We start from the raw sequence: 20,374 nt of genomic DNA, 5'->3' as shown, positions 1-20,374 counted from the left end.
CGGAATCAGTTGAGCATCATCTGCGTAGCTCTGATAAGAGAAGCCACGAGAGCAAATGACAGAGCTAAGTGAATTGGTTTACTAAGAAAAAAAGGAGGGGACCCAGGACGGAGCCTTGAGGGACCCCAGTGACCAATGACAAGGATGTGAGACAGTAGGATTAATCGTGTGGCTATCTACATATTTAATGTTCACATCTTAAGGTATACACAACACAAAAAAGGGAAGTTCCAGCAAAGGCCCTAACAAATATGTCTTAAAGCTCACAACTGAACTATAGGGCCAATTAGGTAAGGGCAGAATACACAAAGAGTAGATAATGCCCAATAGTCAGAGTACTGCACCGGGTCGGTTATTGGCCAGGAAATCCGCAAACGTTTTGTTAAGAGTAAAGCCTACAACTATACAAATTCTAAGGAGCGTTCCAAAATGTGTAAAAAATATAAATGGACTGCACTTTAACAGGTAAGGAAGGTGTAATATAAGGTGGTTTAATGTTATCAGATGTGAGTGGCATGCCACCAAGTAATTTTCTTGTCAAATAAACTCTAGTAATTCCAGTGAAAAAACAATTTATACCTTTGTATCATGAGCCAAAACAAAGTTAACACTAACTGTCTTTCTGTCTACACTGTAGTAGCAGGCCGAAGCAAGCAATGACACTGTGTGTGTGTGTGTGTGTGTGTGTGTGTGTGTGTGTGTGTGTGTGTGTGTGTGTGTGTGTGTGTGTGTGTGTGTGTGTGTGTGTGTGTGTGTGTGTGTGTGTGTCTTTGTATCCTAACAACACAGTCTGATTGAAGGCATAATGCAAGTGTGTAATCTATAGGTGAACACATGACATACAGGGTATCCAGGGGTTCAGTCTGTGTGAGAATGCATTGCTGCAGGCTGATGAACAAACTCCATAATGCTTCCCTAATGCTCCTGTCAGATGATTTTCATTATTAGTCTTACTTAAATAGAAGGTACCTATGGTCATGCGTATGTACTTTCTCATATATCAGCATATTTAAAACCCTCAGGCCTCAGACAACCAACTCATAATGTAAAACTGCTCTCTTCTTAAAGTGGCATCCGACTGTTTTGTTTCAACATGTTGATGGCACAATGTATTGGCTATAGAACAATTACACAATTGCTTTTACAATACATACTTTGGCTTGCCACTGTGTACGCTGTCCCGGGAAAAAGATGATCTCACAAAGCTTTGAAATACAAATTGTAGTAGTGTCTCTTGTGCATTGTTGCCAACTAAGTAATTTCCAATTACTAAATCCAAAAGTCAGGAAAAGTTGGTAGTTGAGATTATCATAAAGTTCAGTGGATGTTATGAATGCAGCAATGGAGAGACTGCCCTTGCAAATTGCAAGAGGAAAGGGAGCCTTTGCTGTTGGCAGAAGAGCCTTTGAGATCATTTTGAGAAGCATTATAAGGACTTCCAATATACAACATTTGAGTGAATCTTCTACTTTTTCCCTTGATGGTCTTAAGTCACTAAATGGGTATAAGGCTCTGGAAAAAAAGATGAGCGACCCAGTTTTCTTTACCACAGCAGAAAGGGAGAGGAGCGTTGTCTATTGCCACTTTAATGTGTGTTCAATACACTATACTGTCAAAAAAAAATTTGGTCTGTGGTTGCTTTGCATGTTTTCATTGTACGGGTTCCCAAAATATCGCTAAAGAATGCAATCATATTTTATACAATAGCGTGTTTCCATCTTCGTGTCAATAGTTAATAATAGGGAATGCTCTTCCCTGCGTCAGCATGACAATTACCTCATGCAGAAGTCAAGGTCAATAAATCTTGTACATTTGTCCACACGTATTAAATAATTGAAAACAAATGACTGAACTGAAAGAATAAGCCAATGCACTCAAAGTATTAAGCCTGTGCCAATGCATTTCCCCCCCCCCTGATAAGTGTTTCCAACATTAAAGACAGCTACTGGTCTTACTTGCAGGAAGTTGATACTCTCTGACAATCAGACAGTCACATGGTTATCTTTTATATGTGTCTTAATTACAGCATCTATGCAAGCTTATACAGTTAAAAACATCTGCCAGTGCCACTGGGAAAATGTTGGATACATTTTCTAAACAGGTACTTCATGAGGTTATTATTGGTCACCTGAACATGGCTGTATACAGTACAGTCACATCAGTTCATTAGTTCAAAAACATATTCCAAAGGATATTACGGAGCCCCCAAGGGGACATAACGGAAAACATGTTAGAATAACTTTCTGGTGCAATGGAGAAACGATGCTGTGCTCTCCAGAAGGTTTATTGTGTTGTCAATGTCCCCTGAGGGGTACGATATATAACAGAACTTGAAGATTGTGACTCAATTTCTTAGTAACTCTTGAGCAATATTTGTGGGGAAAAAAAAAAGCGTGAGGACAGAAGTTGATAGGGCACACCTGGAGTATATGGATAGTTTTGACAAATGACTGTGTCCTCCAATCAGCACAAGGCTCCTCAGGAGTCTGTCTGAATGTGTAGCTGACAGATCCTCTGTTTAGAGGGCAATACATAGTCTATGGAGGCCTCATATCCTGACACAAGCGCTGCAGGCTATCCTGCTATCATCTCTACAGACACACAGACACACAGACAATGAACACTTGCTCCTACAAACGGGCTAATCAAATGGCAAGGTCCGTAAATCTAGCCAAGACACAGGTATGCAGACTGGCTGGGTCTTGCAAGCAGCAGTGAGCAATTTGGCCTGTAAAAAAGCATGATGACAGGGGTCTGATGTTTCAGGAATAAAGGACAGGAGTGTGATTAAAGTGTAATAAAAAACTGAATAATATGAGCAGAACTTTTATATATAATATAATACTAGATGAACAAAATGTTGCCAGGGAACTTGAAACAAACACAAGGAAACCAGCAACAGGACCCTGCCAAAGTGAAGACAAGAAAAGTGAGTTATGTGTATTATTGCCTCTGATATGATGTAGACAAGGCACAAAGCCAATGTGTTAAATCACTGTGAGCATGCATGTTAATACCTGCATGTGCACATCAATGTATTTTTGCGTGGGTGAGTCAAAGTTGTCATGTGCACAGGAGTGAGCGTGTGACTCTGAGTTGTTCGGCGGCATTAACATCGTCATGCTCGGGGATTTGATTCTCAGCAGGACCACCCATGTTAGAAATGCCACTGTTGGTTGGGATCAAGGCGTCACAGGAAATCACCAGAGGTGGTCCCTGAGTATAAGATCATGAAGCATGTTGGAGGGACAAAAGAAACACCATGGCTTTTTTAAACAATAAAACTGCTGTGCAACCTCTAACTAGCTTACGATGCAGGCATCTCATTATTACACTAGGTAGGTAGCCGAAGACAGCTGCAAGGCTTTTATACAGAGAGTTGTATTGTCTTATTGAAGGTAAACTCTAATTACTGAGTGAGAAGGAAGGTAAAAAGTTACCTATTCTCACTTCATTGTTCCAATGATTACTTCATTGTATTAGATGTATTTAGGCATATATAGAAAGATTTAAGGGTGTGCAGTTTTGTTTGTTTAGATATCATTCATCATTGATCCTAGACACCCGTTATTAAAGCCCTTATGTGCAAGAACGTTAGAAAAGCTGTCTGTTAAAAAGCTTACATTGTCACTGACTATTAGTCTGTCAGCAATGTTTTTGCATGAATACAAATTGTGTCTATAAGTTAGTAGTTGCACAAATAATTTGCAGCATTTAATTGTTAATTTCTTATAGAGAAATTAAACACACATTTGAATGGCTGTACATTCTAAAATGCCAACATAGAAAATGCTTAAATGTAATTCAAATGTAAGATTTAAACTGAAACGTTCTCTATAGGAAATTGTTGTGGTTGATTAAGAACTATAACGGGTGCAATCCTGAACTTTAAACATCACATTTAAATCTTTCAAGAGCTGTAAATGCATGTTATTGTGCTACACATTTCCATTCTGAAAGAAGAAAACCTTTTTTATGGAACAGGGTATATGCAGGAATCCTGAAGTCAAATGTAAGACCTTTTAAGACCTTTTAAGATCTTTTAAGATCTTTTAAGACCTTTTAACACCTTTTTAAAATCCCTTTCCATACATTTTAAGACCTCATCGCCACTTGGAGTTTTAACCGGTTACCTTGGCGACACACTTTACCTCACATTGACTATATACAGTATTGATTGTCCTTCCTCCTTATCTTCCAACCATTTGGATGCAAACTTGCATTTCCCCATAACGATGTTGTTTAACAACCGGCGTAAACGGACCTTTGCGCGCTATCAAGCAGTGAGCGCGCGATGTCCTGTTCAGATGACGTCAAATCCAACGGAATGCCATAAATAAACTACACAGAATCACACTACACACCTACGCAATGATTACATTCAGGCAGACTGTAGAATACAACCTCTTTGGACCATTTATATACTTATTGAAAACAAGCTACAACATGTAATACCTTGGAAAATGCCGTTTAATACTTTTTAATAGCCTTAATTTTCGCTAAATTCATTTATCAACTTTTAATACTTTTTAAGACCCCGCGGACACCCTGTGGAAGCATTTCCACATTGTGTTCAATCCCATTGTCTGCAGAACATCACACACCCTACATAAAGTCAGTGTAGCACAAGAGCAAAGGGAACATTTACATTGATAATTGTGTACAGGGTAACACCAGGCAGTACCTTTCCCTCCGGGCGCCTTTGACCTCGCACGTGCAATCCATCTAAATCCAGCAGCAGGCATCCCAGCAGCAAGTACCATCCAACATGGTGGAGCATGACTGCAGGAGACACTGCTGCTCTGTCTGCACTTCAGCTCTGTTCCCATTGTACCCACAGGCAGACCTCTGCACAGGAGGCTGGTCCAGCCCACAGCCGACACACCCACACACCTACTGGGTACACACCCTTCCACTAGTATCAACTGTACGTGTTGTCAAGGCAATACATGTGATCTGGGATATACGTATGTAGGAGCAGGGTTTCCATTATCTGGTAATTACTGCTTTTTATGTGTGGCCTTTAGTCCCGGCCGCTCTCTGCTCTGCTCCATGTGTGAGAGCAGAGTCTAAGCCAGGCACACAAGAACAGCTAAATGAATATAAAGAAAAACACTGATTCGGGTGACATGTTAGAAGGGTGGCCTAATTACATTACATTAACGCTTTTATCCAAAGTAACTTTCAATAAGTGCATTCAACCATGAAGACACAAACTAATATTTATCTGTGCAGAAATAGTAGGTTCTAACTAAAACTAAAAATACTCAAGGAAAACCAATGTACAAGAATATAAAACATTAGATTTAGAATTCAAATTTCAACAATATAAATGAAGGTAGATTTTCCGGTTCAGCTTTCAGCCTCCTGTGCTGTGCAGGACGTCCTGCCTTGTTCCTGTGCTAGGACGTCCCTCTGGCTATAAGGACTTTTATTGCACATTTTTACTTATGTTTATATAAGTATATATTTAATTATTGTAACATGATGAAAATGTAACAAAACATAATTTCCCTCAGGGATTAATGAAGTCTTTTGAATGATTGTGACTTTGTCGATGCCGAGTGTGAAAAACAGTCTAGACTCTAGAGTTCACTAAGCTCGTGGCTGCAGCCTAAGAGAATCTAAAATATATAGTGTTCATGATGATGTCATTCTAACATTTCTTCAGGACTATCTTCAAGGACAAGTGGACCGGTACCAATTTGTTCCAACAGAAACCCAGTGTAGGACACAGAAGCCTGGGCAATTATCCCCCAGGGTGGCCTCTGTAAATGCTGAGAAACATGGAAACTGATGGAGACAACTGTAATGTCAAATCTGGGACAATTTAAATAGCTTTTAGACGCTATAAGATGCTAACCGCAACATTGGGTGACTAAAAATCTGTTGAACTGAATTAGTGCTCCTTCCAACTGACTGAAGTGGAACGAAGGAAAACAGGGACGGGGATGGTGTGAGCAACTCCACGCTGCTTTCACACATGGATGGATTTGGGTCTGAGGGCGCCTGCACACAACCAAAGAAAATCTCTGGAGGGGAATTAGAAGTGGGGGAAGCCGCAGTGCCCACAGTCAGTGAAATAACCACAGTTGGGAGAACAATTTAAGGGGGAAATATTCATCAAGGATTCTCTGAGGTCGGCTTGATTTACACTACTGGGTTGACACAGAAAGGAGACCTCCTCTGCATGAAAGTGAAGAACAGCAGGGCAGCTCCCTGTCACAGGATGTATGACTTCATGTCTATTAGAAACAAAAGGAGAGGTGGTCTAGCGCAAAAAGCAATATAAAAAACCGAGAGCAGAGGGAGGTTGATTCGAGGTGAACAGGACCTCTGTGGGCACTTTAAAACTGCAGGGCAGATGTGTGGAGGAAATCAATGATCTCTCTTTAATTTCCCGGCACATCTTTGGTTCTCAGCCACATAATGGCTTCCAGAGATCTTCGCCGTCTGCACTGAAAAACGTAATAATCGTTGCACTTTGAGAACAGGACCTGTTGTGGGATACTTTGTTCCGTGAGGAGTTGGAGGGGAACAGAATTGAGAGCGATTACATGTTGCTGATGTTGCGCTCTTGTGACAACGCTCCATCATGTCGCATTTAAACGGAGCTGATTTATCTTCACAGCATGGATACCCCCATACTAAATTACAGTTTTGAAAGGAAAATTATTAGTTTGGGCATGCTCTGGCTTCTCACGTTGAGAAAATTGTTCCACGTCTCTTAAGGGCAGAGAGAAAAACACAACAGGGGCAGGACCTCCTTCCTTTCTTCTGTTTCTATCCTTCTCTTTCAAATCCTCCATTTCTCTTTTATCCTAGAACCCACTAGATTAGAAACCCCCCTGGCTTGTCTGTAATTACTTTAATTTAAATTGGAAACAGTTACAACCATTAAAAGTTACTGCTCAATATATGTTAATGTGAATAAAGGAAAATCTTGACACTGTGCCGAAATGTCAAAAGGATGGCATGTGCTATTTCATATTTTTACACAAAGCATGTTTTCGTGTCCATGGGTTTTAATTGAGCAAATAGTTTGCTCCAAGAGATTTGGTTCCCTTCTGCGAAGTCTTTGATGCATCACGCAAGTCTTAGCTTCAGAATCCAACCCATCAGATGGTTTTGGATTCATTTAGTATAATTTTTTTTCTTCCTTATTCTGTCTATGGAAACGAGAGCTCTGTTTCCCACTGCATCCCTTCTGTTGTTACTTAGACATGTTCTTGGTTTAAGAGCTCAAAGCTTGATCAGAACTTTTATGGGACCATAAATTAGATTACCCCTAAAACAAATCATTGTTGAATATCAGCAGGAGGAGAGCTAGTTAACATTAGCTGTTGGCAGATGGTGGACAGGACATTCCTGCTTGGTTAGATAACAGAGCTAACAGCTAAAGGTGATGGAGGTTCCATTGACAAAAAAGGATATATGGTGAAAGTTCAATTGTAGAATGTAACAGCATCTGTTCAAATGTAATCTTGTAAAATAGTTTCGTTTTTAGCGAGACTTGAAGAACAGTTATACGGGAGTGCTAAAAATGATAGGATTTATTGTACTGTTTTTTTAAATGAATTTAACGTAATAAAAAAGACACTTTATAACTCAAAATACATTCTAAAGGTTAGGGTTTGAGTTTTGAGTTAGATTCAGAATCAAAGTCATACAGTAGCATTTGTCTGCAAATCCATTGTCAAATTGCTTGCTTGGGATGAAGCTGAAAATACTGAAAAACAGATCTAAAGACCTTGGTGAACATAACTCTGAAAAGCACATTTCTTATTGACGTATATCACTTTTGCACACACCAGTCCACATGACACTGACAAGACCTGAAGAATGTTGAACCTGGGAGATTCATGCCTGCATTTTCAAACTCTAAGTGCTATAATTAAGGGAATATTACATTATTTCACAATACCATCAACACTGCTTAAATGATTTACTTTTCCCTGTCTCTGATATGATCATAAAGCATGACACTCACTAATCACAGAGTCCTGTAGACACAGCCCTGAGAGAACTGTAACTATCCTTTCAGCAGAATCCTTCATCCTGGAGCCAGACCCATTTTGCTACATTTTAAACGCTGGCAGAATATCATACAAACTTGCGAATAAAAACTGATGTGGTTTACTTATCTACTACTGGGCCTTACTGGAGCTACTTGGCTTGCTACAGCAGGTATTTAAAGACATCTTGAGTCTAAAGTTGAGGAGCTCTGTCAGCACATTTAGCTGCTTCCATGTCTCTGTTGCTATGAAACCTTACAGCGAGCAAAATGCATACAAGAACAAGAGCACAACTATGGGAACCATATTGAGATCTATAAAGGAATGTGTCGTTTTCTGGCATGAGAACATGTTGTTTTTGGCTAACGATGTGTATTTAACTATAGGAATTTAACATAAAGAATGATTGATTCTAGCTTTGACAGTTTAGGAATGAGCTTTACGTCCACACACCAGTGCCCAATTTTCACTGAGTCGGCTCTCAGACAAGCGGATGATACAAAATCAAGAGCAGCTCATATCCCCATAACCTTTTGGATAAGAGGTGAACACAGGCTAACCTGTCAGTCTGACTTTTCTTAACATCCCAGCTGGATGACCCGACCCTGACCTTGACTTCGGAATCTGGACAAGTAGGAAGTGTGGCAAGAGATGGAGGAAAAGAAGTACAAACATAGTAAAAAAAGGCTAGAAAGCCATAGTAACAAACCACTAAACACATTTGCACATCTCTGCTGAAATATACTGTACGCCTGTTTGATACAGCCTCATTGCTCTCAGTGTTTTTATTAGTAGCTGTTTTCAGCAGGAAAAAAGGTCAGATAGACCCAGCACGATATTGGAAAAAACTGACATTGCGATTTTTGTCCCCGCTGCGATATATATTGCGATATGAAAAAATACAGGAATTGAAGAAAAGACAGTTTTTTTTGTCCGCAAACCATCCTTTCTTGAACTTTAATGCTATACAATTTGTATTTTTTTAAGAACATTTAACCGGATGAAGGATTTTTAGTCACGGACGTCTCGATCTTAAGTTATCAGAGCAACAAGCTGAGCTAGCTCTGTTAGCAGCACCGAACTGCCTTGGAGAAATACATGAAACTGATTTATTCAGTGTTTTTACCTTTAATCACCGGGTCCGTTTGCTTTGGAGATTTGATTGTGATTGGTGGTTTGCTGTGCATGCAGAGCTTGCATGTCAGTCACTCAAGTACCCCTGACATGAGAGCAGCGCAAGTTTTCCTTTTGTAGCAAGCAGCAAAATAATTGTAACATGACGTGTTTTAGTTAATTTGCTTACGTAATATCGCACGTCCTAAAAATAATTGTAAATAATAACAATAATTTAAAAAAAGAATTAAGAAAATTGCACGTCCTGCGATGTGAATATCGCGATTATCGTCATGACACGATATATCATGCAGCCCTAGTACACACCACATGGCCAGCAGCAGAGGAAGCTGTTTTTCATATTCTACAGCACCAACTGACAACGACATGTGACATCACTTGAGGACATTTATTGGACCTCGCAGAGCTCCTTCTCGAGCCACCAAAGGCTTTATTTAACTTTGTTAACAACTGCAATAATAATCCTCAACACCTGTAAACAGACTTTGATGTGTCAAATCTGTGGAATTCCCCTTCAATGGTGCTTCACATTTTTTAAATCTTAAGTCTTAGTATAACTCTAGGTCAAACACTTCTTACTTCTGGAAATTTAAAAGACAACCATAACGAAATGCTTAACACTTCTCGTATGAATATTTCGTTCATAAACAATGCTTCAGATAATATGTGCGATGTGAAAGCGTGTTGTGAGGAAAGAGCTGTCACCACCGGATGTTGCAGTTCCCCCTCAACATCACAGAGTGCTCCGCAACTTTATTGTTCTGATTCACTCCCTCTGATCTCAATAGTGTAGTTTCCCAGCAACAGCTGTTTTTAACAGACACACCCTGACAATAACTCTTCTGTCAATATTGTGGAGCATTAGCCACTTAAAAGCCAGACAATTTGAAACCATTAGCCCAAAATAGATCTAGAGTATTGGACCTAGAATTCCCATGTGAGCAGAAGCATGACTCATTGAAGCTGAAGTTGCATTGTGTTTGCTCCTGGCGTAAATAAGCCAGCGAGTATTGCAGGCTTAAGCTGAACATTAGAAACGTCTTCTGGAATTAACAGCCTTGAAAAAAGGTTAAACAATGCTTAACCTGAGGAAACAATTAAGCTTTGCTAGAACACGAACATTGCACCAAGGGTGAAGTCAATAAGAAAACTCTTTCCAGACTCATCATGGAATATGACATGGACCCTGGTGGGATGATTGAATTATGGAGGCGTGTCAAAGATGATGGATGACTACCAGTAAAAAGCCATTGTTTGATGAGCTTTATGAAAGAGGCCTCAGAGAGCTTGTGATAACACAGAGAAAAAGAGGGAATATTATGACCACAAGCGTGTGAGGCAGCCTCTCTCTCTCACTGACAGATGAAGCTTTAGGGATCAAGTGTAATCAGTGTTATTACTATTTATAAAACTAAAAGCCCTCAGGCAAACCTGATTAACTCTTGTGGTGAAAAAAAACTATAAAAAAAGCTCTGCCATGCTCTATTGTTCCCTCTTTGTCTGAAACATGCATACTCTATATGCGAGAAAATCCACATTTTTTACTTTATCCTAGGATCACGTGCAAAAACATGCTGATCATATCATTATATAAATATATATCGTCATCCTATATATATATATATATATATATGAATCTATACATTACATGTGTTGTCTTCAGTTATTCTATTTACAATGATTTAGATCAAAGGAAAGCAGCTTATTTTCACATTAAGGAAGCTGGACACATCAAATGTTTGGATAATATCAAAAGATGCACTAGAATTTCCCTCAAAAGTAGTTTTGATTATTTGAACCAATTACCATCTGATTGAAAGACCAGAGCACTTCCACAGAGCCACGGTCGCACCTAGTAGTTCTGATTATTACAGGAAACGTTGATAATGAGGGTTCAAAGCCATGAACATATGTTGTAGTTCATAACTCTGGCTTTAGGGTTACATGTTTAGCTAAGGTCCCTGACCTCCAGGTGTGTTTAACATCTTAATGCACTTTGGAGGAGCTATACATTAACTTGGCGAGTGCCATGTCTCTAAAGAGAGCACCTGTCAAGGGAGCCGGTGGCACCGGACAGGACATGCATCAAAGTCAGGAAACCCCAACAACATGGCCTCGCAGTCAGAAATGTTACGCTTCGCAGACGACAGCAGCAGACCTTAGCGAAATGGAAATAGATCTTGGTAATGTACAAGCCTTGTTTTATTTCTTTTTCTTTCACATGGGCAGATTCTGAGGAGAGCCAGAGACAGGGCGGCTGCACCTCCACAGGTCTGGTCTGTGTGGACCTAATGAGAAACAGGCTGCAGGGAAACAAGGGCTGTGTCCAAAACCACTCCCTTATTCTCCATTTCCTACATGATACACGGCAATGAACACTTTTTCCTATCCTTTGACACATTTCTTTTTTTACTAATGATTTAGTCATTAAGTACATCTACACATTCCTTGTTTTGTTTGACTACAAGTCCAAACCCCAAAGATATTCAATTGAATATAATAGAAACATGGCAGCAAACATTCACAATTAGGGAACTGGAAACAGTAAATGTTGTATTGGTGGTTCTTAAAGGAATAGCTAGACATTTTGGGACAAATGTCTACAAAAGGAACTTTGGTGCTTGTGGTTGATGAAAACGCATAACCCTAACCCTAATTAGCCATGGCAACATGCCATCATGGGATGGACTACAAGCCTCTGAGGCTGAACATTTAGCTAGCTAAAAAGTGGGTAACAAAATGCAGGAAATGGTATTACTAACAAAGAACTGCTAACAGAGCACTAATATACTAATAAAGGACTGGCTTATCTAAAACCAGTTGAGTAGCACTTGAAATGTTTGGCTCCATTAACCTGATGTACTTACTGTATATGATTCTGTTTTCTTCAAGGTTGTATCTTCCTGGTCGAATGTACTTATTGTAAGTCGCTTTGGATAAAAGCGTCAGCTAAATGCAATGTACTGTAATGCAAAATGGAAAGGCAAATGGTAAGGGTTAGGGTTAGAGAAAAGCTAAGGCGGTTGGAATGGGGAATACCAACATTTTTCTCAGACTGAGATTCGTCTAAAAAAATTAAAAACTCTTAACGACTTTACTTGCAATATATGAACTTTCTATTCACATATAAATGTTCTTTCATGGCCTCCACCGTTTCTTAAAACATCAGTAAAAATTTCAAGGTTTTCAGAAAAATTCAACTTCCACCTCACGTCTCTTATTGTAAAAACGGTCAAAATGAACCCACTTCAAGGCAGCAATCGCTTCATACATAAAGATTGATTCAACTACTGTACTATGTCTGTACAGTAAATATGTCACTGGATCCACCAACTACTTAGCTTAGCATAAGGTCAGGTATCAACAAGGCAGGGGGAAACACACAGAGACAGTGGCGTGGACTGAACAACCACAGCCAGAGGAGACAGATACAGACACAATAAAACACAGAAAAATAAAAACAGATGAATAGAGAACTCATAATGAGAAAGGGATGCAGCTGAATAAGATGTCCCTATTAAGATGGATCTGGTGCAGCTTGTTCCAGCAAACATCCTCCACAACTTAAAACAGCAGGAGAGGGCTTTGTGGTCTTCATCATCAGTAAGGCATCCCAATGTCATCCTGATGGAGGAACTGTGAGCCTGTTGCAGCTGGCACGGCATGGTATACTGTTCTGCCAGGACACTACTGTAACTATGAAGAGAACCAGAACCTCACTCAATATTTCAGGAGTTTTGAAGATGGAAATTAAAACCTGATTTGCTTTTTCTTTGTTTCCAAGTGCAGAGTTGATGCCTTTGTTTCCATTTCAAACATGTGTAGATTATAGAAACAAGGTTTATTCTGTACGTGCCAGTGTAAACAACCGTATGTATTTCTAGTAAGGGTGGGCGACCATAATTTAATATAGGGATGCACCGAATATTCGGCCGCCGAAAATTATCGGCCGAAAATGGTTAAAAAGGCCCTTTCGGCTTTCGGCCGAAAGGGTTCTAGCACCGAAAAAATATCACCGAATGTCAGAGAACAGGGTTACGTTGGTAAGCTAACGTGTTGTTGTGATGACGTAATCAAAACGCGGCGACAAGCACGGCGCGCGACCATGCTCGCGGCTGGCTCACAGCCAACATGTCTGCAGCTTGGAGATATTTAAAAATATCAGAGAAAGAGGCGCGGATTGCGATTTGTAGAATGTGTTCAGCTGACATTTCTCGAGGGGGTGTAACTGCAAAGACTTTCACCACTTCGGGATTACTCCACCACTTGTAATCAAAACACCCGGACAAATATGCGGAGTAAGATCAAATCACAAGCACTGACAGCGAGAGACTGTTCAGCGCTGCCTCTCATGTGCTTGATGAGAAGAGGAACAGATTTATGGCTGGTAAAGCAGAGAAGCTAATGTTCATTAAAAATAACCTCCCACTTTTCCTTAATAAGTAGACAAGGCTGGCTTATCTAGTTCTACATGTCTACTCTATACCCACTTTCCTGAACAATTTTCATTGTGAGTTATAATTCACCATCTCAGGTTATCATTAGGGGGAAATGACAGCAGCACAGTGTTCAATATATTGTACTTTCGGTATCTAAATGATACAATGTTGTTTACATTGCTCATGAGGACAGACCACCTTATTTGCAGATTCGTGAAATTGTAATTTAATTTGTAATTGATTGTGGATTTTGTATCCAGTTTTCACTTTATGTATCTTTATACAATGTTTACTACTTTGCTTATGAGGACAGACAGCCTTATTTACAGATTATTGAAATTCAATTGTAATTTCATTTGTAAATAGTTACATTCATGTGGATTTATCCAGTTTGCACATTTGTATGAATGCACTTATAGGTGCATTTGTTGTTGTTGAAGGCCTGGCTGTTACAGTCTTTATTTACACTATTTTGTTGTAGGCCTACTGGCCTAGATGTTTATGCAGTTTTAAAGCACCTTGGCTTTGTTCTGAATGCACTTTGTTGTAGTTATCCTACAGAGAAAAAAAAATGCACTTGACTTGGAATTAATGTACTGTATGCATTCAAAAGTGCTGAATAAATGTTTTATGGACCCATAATAGTGATTATTATTTAAGTTAAGTTTTGCCATAATCATTTATTTTTCCATAATCAGGCAGCTGAACAACATTGGTAAAAAATGTATACATTATATATATATATATTTCTATTAATCATTTTCGGCCTTTCGGCATTCGGTTTTCGGCCAACTGTTTCCTATTTTCGGTATCGGTTTCGGCCAAGAATTTCCCATTCGGTGCACCCCTAATTTAATATAACATATTTTGTTTATTGCAGTGATTGTAATAAATCACATCATTCCAAAATGAAAAGGGTCAGGGTTAAAAAGAAAAGGATAAACGAACAAGATGAAACATGGTAAGCAGTTCAAACACGACGTTATAGAAAACACCTGTGACGGTGACGCTTGCAGTTCTCGCCAAAAATAGACAGAGTGAAGTATCTGTTGAGGACTGGCAGTGCTGCCTGTGCCAACACCAACACCTCACACAGGCAGCTCGTTGCATGTCACACACAGGCAAAGGAAGGCAGCTAGAATCAGTCGGGGGGACCAGTTTCAGCCGGTCTAATTCACTTTAGTGTCTGGCCCACATTACATGGACCTTTTAGTTGCACCCATTCTTGCAACACCATGTCATTGCTCAGAACGCACTGTTGCACCAACTATGCAGACCAATGGAAGTTCAAGTGTCCGTTTAATGGGACCTTTGAACACTTAGATCACCCCCCCCATTGTGTTTCCTGTGGACAGAGCAACCTGCTGTCAGTCCACATGCAGGTTGCTGCTGCCTTCATTGCTGTTGCTGATTAGGTTCAGGAGAGTGGAGCAAAATAAAAAGGACTGCAAATAATATTTTCTTACGTCAATATTCACTAGACGTGATAAGGTGCAATACTGATTTCATCTATGGTGCGTCTCAGTTAATTAATTCTAACATAGCTCTCAACAAAAGCTGGATCAAGCAAATATTATGCTTTAAGGATCACTACAATTATTTTTGGATGATCAAAATGTTGATTGTTGCCAATTATTCAGTGACTCAAGACTTAGAACATTTCGTCCCTGTATTTCTCCCACTTACTCCCATTAGAAAATAAAGAAAAAACTAACAAACTACAAAAGACAATAATGATTACCACAACGAACAGCAGGTATTCGTGTAGATAATTACAATCAGAAAAACTCTGGATCTGGAACATTGAGAGAGGAAGCAAGGAGGAAACACAGATGACCTGTTGGTCATACCCAATGATTTACTCAACGAAAACATCCAATTACACAGTGGTTAAGATAAAATGCATTATTTGCTTTTAGTTGTTTTATTATTTTCTACCAATGGTTTTAACAGTCAAAACCACAAAACCAACAAATTCCCTTATTGCTTTTTGTTTTTTTAAACCATGAGGAATATGCCCTTGATACAATCAATCACAGCAGACTTTTAGCCTGATGAACCCTTTTGCAGGCCACAACAAAGAACCGTCAAAAGACACACTGATGGACTAGAGGACAGACAGTTCAGGACACTGTCCAAGTTGACCATTCACCCCGAACCATGAGGTGGGACGGGTGGTTGGTGCCCCTGGCAGAGTGTCTCTGCACCGCAGCGCTAATGAATGACAGACGCTGGACTGGTGGTTTTACAAAGACTGATGGAAAAGAAAAATGAAGCCAGTGAAACCAGGCCTGTGGCTGGTATGTACGACTGTATCTGCCCGCCTGGACACAGCTGGATCTAATCACCATGACGACTGGTCAGATGCCCACACTCGCTGATTTAAACCCTGGGAGGCAGCTGTGAAACCAGGAGGCGACTGCATGTTTTCTTTTGTCTTTTTAACACCTTGTGAACAGAGGATTAAAGCATAACTTTAAAGAGCACTGCAGGCACCAAAAACATCCTACTTACAGTTCCAAAGTGCAAAAAAGGCTCATCCTCAGGATCCCCCAGCAAGTTCTCCAGGTCGTTTGAGGCCAGCAGTATATTCTGTGTGCAAACAGGCGGGCGAAACCACAAACAAAGACAGTTCAGAGCATCATCAGCGGAACATTCAGAGTTGTTGAATTCATCAGACTGGATCAAAACCCCAGGAGTCAATGCAGTTTTTAAAAAATCCTCTAATGATCTTTTTATCATGCTTCATAGTAAAAAAACAGGTTGGTGCGTCAAAGAATTGACTGCAGGAGTCTGGATGTCTAGGCTTCAAAAAGGCATCTGGCTTCACCTTAAACACCTTGGTGACATGTTGGAGCCACGCTGTTTACATAAATCAAAGCAGCAATGCTATGAGTTAATGACATGAATTTCCCTGATCTTTTTTTTTGTTCTTTTCCATTCATCTCTCCTCACCTCCAGGCGGTTGGTGCGTGGGGATCGAGGAGGCTTGCGGGAGGTCTCCCCACAGCGGGGTGGGTGGTGGCTGCAGTGTCGCTGGGCGGCGTCAGGGTCGCCCATCAGGAAGGTCAGCTGTCGGAGATGACCCTGCAGAGGCAGAAACAATAAATGCAAGGTTAGTGCAGAAAAGACTGTCATTACCTTTAAGCAGAACATAATTATCTTACATGTTTCTTGATGCAGGGTTAAGTTTTGGACATTACAGGGAAAACCTGTGAGATTTGAGTCACAGAAAAGGTATGTGCACACCCTGAACATTTGGGTCCATAACAGGTAACAAAATACTAGCTAACATATTCAATTTTATAATGTTTGGCAAATGACAACACTGACATAGTAGGCATAGTTTTGGGATATATTCATCTAAATAACAAAGATAAGAGATGACAAATAAATGAGAACAATAAGACAATGAGAAAAAAAAAATGTATTCAACATGTAATAATAAAATAATATTATATACATACATACAGTCGGACTAGATTTGACTTTGCAGTGAAGGTATTCCAAGCTTTGTTCTCCAACTTTATCTGGCTTTGCACGCCCAATATTCTTCTATTTTGTTTAAGGTACATTGAACACAAAATGTGTTCCAATTAGAAGATTTATGAGCACCATTCCTCTGGTTTCAATTTGCATCTGTGCTAGTTTTCATGCTCATCTAAGATTGAATATCTCTGGGTTTTGGACTGCTGGTCGGACTACACAAGCAATTTGAAGGTTTCACCTCAGGCTTTTGGACCTTGAGATGGATACTTTCCACTTTAGACAATTTACAGTCCAAACCATTACACTCCCTAATTCATTGCGTTTTCAGACCTAAACACATTGAATCAGAATCATACGTTAGAGACAAAGCTATCAGCTAAATCTGTATCTTACAGCCAAACTATTCATGCAGTACATATTCTGTGTTTTTATTGTATAACTTTTCATCTATATGCACAGAATCGAAGAACAAGCCTAAACAAAGAGACGTAAGGGGGTTACAGAGGGTCATGTGTTTTTCTGCAGTTCCCATGGTTCCTTTACTAGTCAGTCTGACATCAGGCCAAACATGACAAACAAAGCATGGTCAGACATTTAAAAACCTCTATCCTCAGGCTGTGTTTATAAGAATGTGACGGTGAATGAGAGAATGTCTGTGTGTGTGTGTGTGTGTGTGTGTGTGTGTGTGTGTGCGTGCGTGCGTGCGTGCGTGCGTGCGTGCGTGTTTCAATTTCTTTGTGTAACCACTCTTGGATTTGGAGTCAATTTGATTTGTAATGTCAAATTCAAATGTATTTATTTTTTCCTGGTTCAAGATAGTTGATGCATATCAAAAAGGTAGTATGCGTAAACAAGACCAATTAGGAAAAAATGAAACCCATTTTAAATCAAATCCAGAGACAAGTGGAAGAAGACATTCAGTACATAGTAAAAAAAGAACTTACCCTGCAGATTTCTGCCAGAAATACCCTCAAACAGTGCTCAAACAACAAAAATGTATCCATATGTAAACATGTCATGTATACTAAATGTTGTGGTGATTGAGTTATATTTGAGTCGTCTAAAGGCGAAACACAGATGCCAAAAAACATACAACATGTATTTAACTACAGTATGGCAATCATTTTCATATTCTTCTTTGGGTCTGAAAATGCTTCCCAGTCTTGCTGCAGTATAATGGATGACAGTAAGAGTTATAGATAAAACAGAGTAGAGTAATGTATGGTGTAGAGTTGCCAAACACGAAAGATTGCCCAGAGACAAGACTGTCACCACCTCCGAGTGTGGAAGCGCTCCGTCCTTGGAGCTTAGTAAAAAAAAGCTGTCGCCAGGGGAAACGAGGCTATGGATAACCCATTTTATCTGGTGCTAAGAACAAATCCAGATGTCACCTCTAAAACGCTTCGCCTCCCCCCTCCCCCCATTGTGTTACAGTCACACTGCTTGTTCTAATTTGGAAATCACGTCCTTTACACAAAGCCAAGTGCATTATGGGCCTTCAGAAAATAGCTTTTCATGCAATTGTTTCAGTTTTGCATTTGATATAAAAAGGTGCTGACAGGGCAACGGTAAGAGTCTCCTTCCAGCTAATCATCAGAAAACTTTCTTTAAAAAAAATGTTTCACATGAGAACATATCAGCACAGACTAGAAACATGAAACAGACTAGCGTCGCCCCTTGCCTTTTATCCATGTTTTTGGGCTAATACATTTGTTTGACATTGTTTTTGCACATCCAACCGGAGGATGCTTGATCATACACTTCAGTCAGACAGCCGTAGAGCAAAGAGGCGTTTTGCAAGAACGAAGACCTGTTGTTGTGTTTTTTGTGAGAGATTATATTGTTTACACATGTATAATCTGTTCAATATTTAATATTAATATTCCATACGTCATATATTTATGTATATATATATTTGTATAATATCTTGTCAAATTCAACATGTATATTTTCTATTTTCTTTTCTTGTTTATTGTAAACTGCCTTGTCTTTTATGCTGCTGCAACAACAAGAATTCCCAAATTGGGATCAATAAAGTACCATCTTATTTCTCTTACTGTACACAGATCAGGCACGCTTTTAGAGTCTACTAACAGACTTTCATACCAAACAGAAATAATTGAAACACAATAGACGTCCGGACTAAACAAATGCATGCATAAAACCGAGATACACATGTTTCAAGAGTGTCAGCAAAAAATACTCAGTTTGGTTTTATTTTCCCATCGCTCAAAGACATCCAGGTTTGTTTAACGATAAAGGTAAGTAAAGGGAAATGTCTTCATGTCGAGTGCATTACAGGGAAGGGGTTGAACTTGGTTGGGAAATTCATCCTCTGTCAGTGTTTCCTCTATCATTTCATGTACCACTGGTGCTTGGCAGGTAATTGAGGTTGTGGTTGGAGCAGGTTGCATGGATTCCTATACATACTAACAAACAAACACATGGTTTCTAAGCAGGATGTGCTACACGTCTTTGTGTCTGTGATGGAAAGTGAATGGGGTCAGGGCTGGAATACCTACGTCTGACTTAACTCAAATGAACTGGACTTACTCTACACATGTGGTTTATTATTTGGCAACAGTTGTTTAAGATATCATCTTACTATTGCACAAACATCTGTTCATATAATGTGTGTTATCACACACACATGCATTATTGAACAACATTCCAAAGTTCTAAAGTAAGGGATTATAAAACCTGACGAAGACTTTTCAAAAACTCTATTGTCAGGTCAGCCGAGGGACTGTCACAAGAATACAACTTGTTTAGTGGAAGCAGCATCTTGTACATGAGGACCAACAGAATAGATTAAAGTTTGTATGACGTAGGGCTGGGTGCTTTTCTGTGCCTTGACGTTGCTTTACACTGGGAACATGTTGGGAAAATACTGAATGTACTCTTCTAATATCCGAGTAGCACATGATAACAAAGCCCCTTATGTAGCTGTGTATGCAACAGGATGTTTGATTACCTAGAAGAGACTCAGGACACACTGTTTTAGGCAACGATTAACATGACGATTCAGCCCCTAGGGCAGGGGTCTGCAACCTTTTTGACCAAAAGAGCCATTTTGCTCCTTTTTCCAAAAAAATTAATTGTCTGGAGCCGCAAAACATATTTCATAGCTTGATAGCTAATAAAGTTGTATTTATTGTTATATCAGACAAAAACAAAAAAAAATTGCATTTATTAGGATATTTATTACATTATATAAAACTGTTAACCTCTAATAAGAAACAAAAAACTCCTATAAGGAGAATTAAAAATAATACACAGGCCTACATTAAAATAAAT

The 20,374-nt window shown here is 39.5% G+C and overlaps 1 protein-coding gene across 1 annotated transcript in view; it reads right to left on the bottom strand.

Annotated features, from left to right (window-relative positions):
• Positions 1-20,374, bottom strand: part of LOC104963977 (collagen alpha-1(XI) chain-like) — a 41,117-nt gene that overhangs the window by 19,270 nt on the left and 1,473 nt on the right. The window contains exons 4-5 of the mRNA XM_010792676.1: positions 16,544-16,675; positions 16,103-16,180 (exon numbers count right to left, since the gene is read on the bottom strand). Coding sequence (XP_010790978.1) covers positions 16,103-16,180; positions 16,544-16,675 — 210 coding nt within the window. The remainder of the gene's footprint in view (positions 1-16,102; positions 16,181-16,543; positions 16,676-20,374) is intronic.

The sequence above is a fragment of the Notothenia coriiceps genome, unplaced genomic scaffold (genome assembly GCF_000735185.1).
Source record: "Notothenia coriiceps isolate Sejong01 unplaced genomic scaffold, NC01 NC01_scaffold00036515, whole genome shotgun sequence".
NCBI lineage: Eukaryota > Metazoa > Chordata > Actinopteri > Perciformes > Nototheniidae > Notothenia > Notothenia coriiceps.
This window is presented reverse-complemented; position numbering and strand designations above follow the sequence as displayed.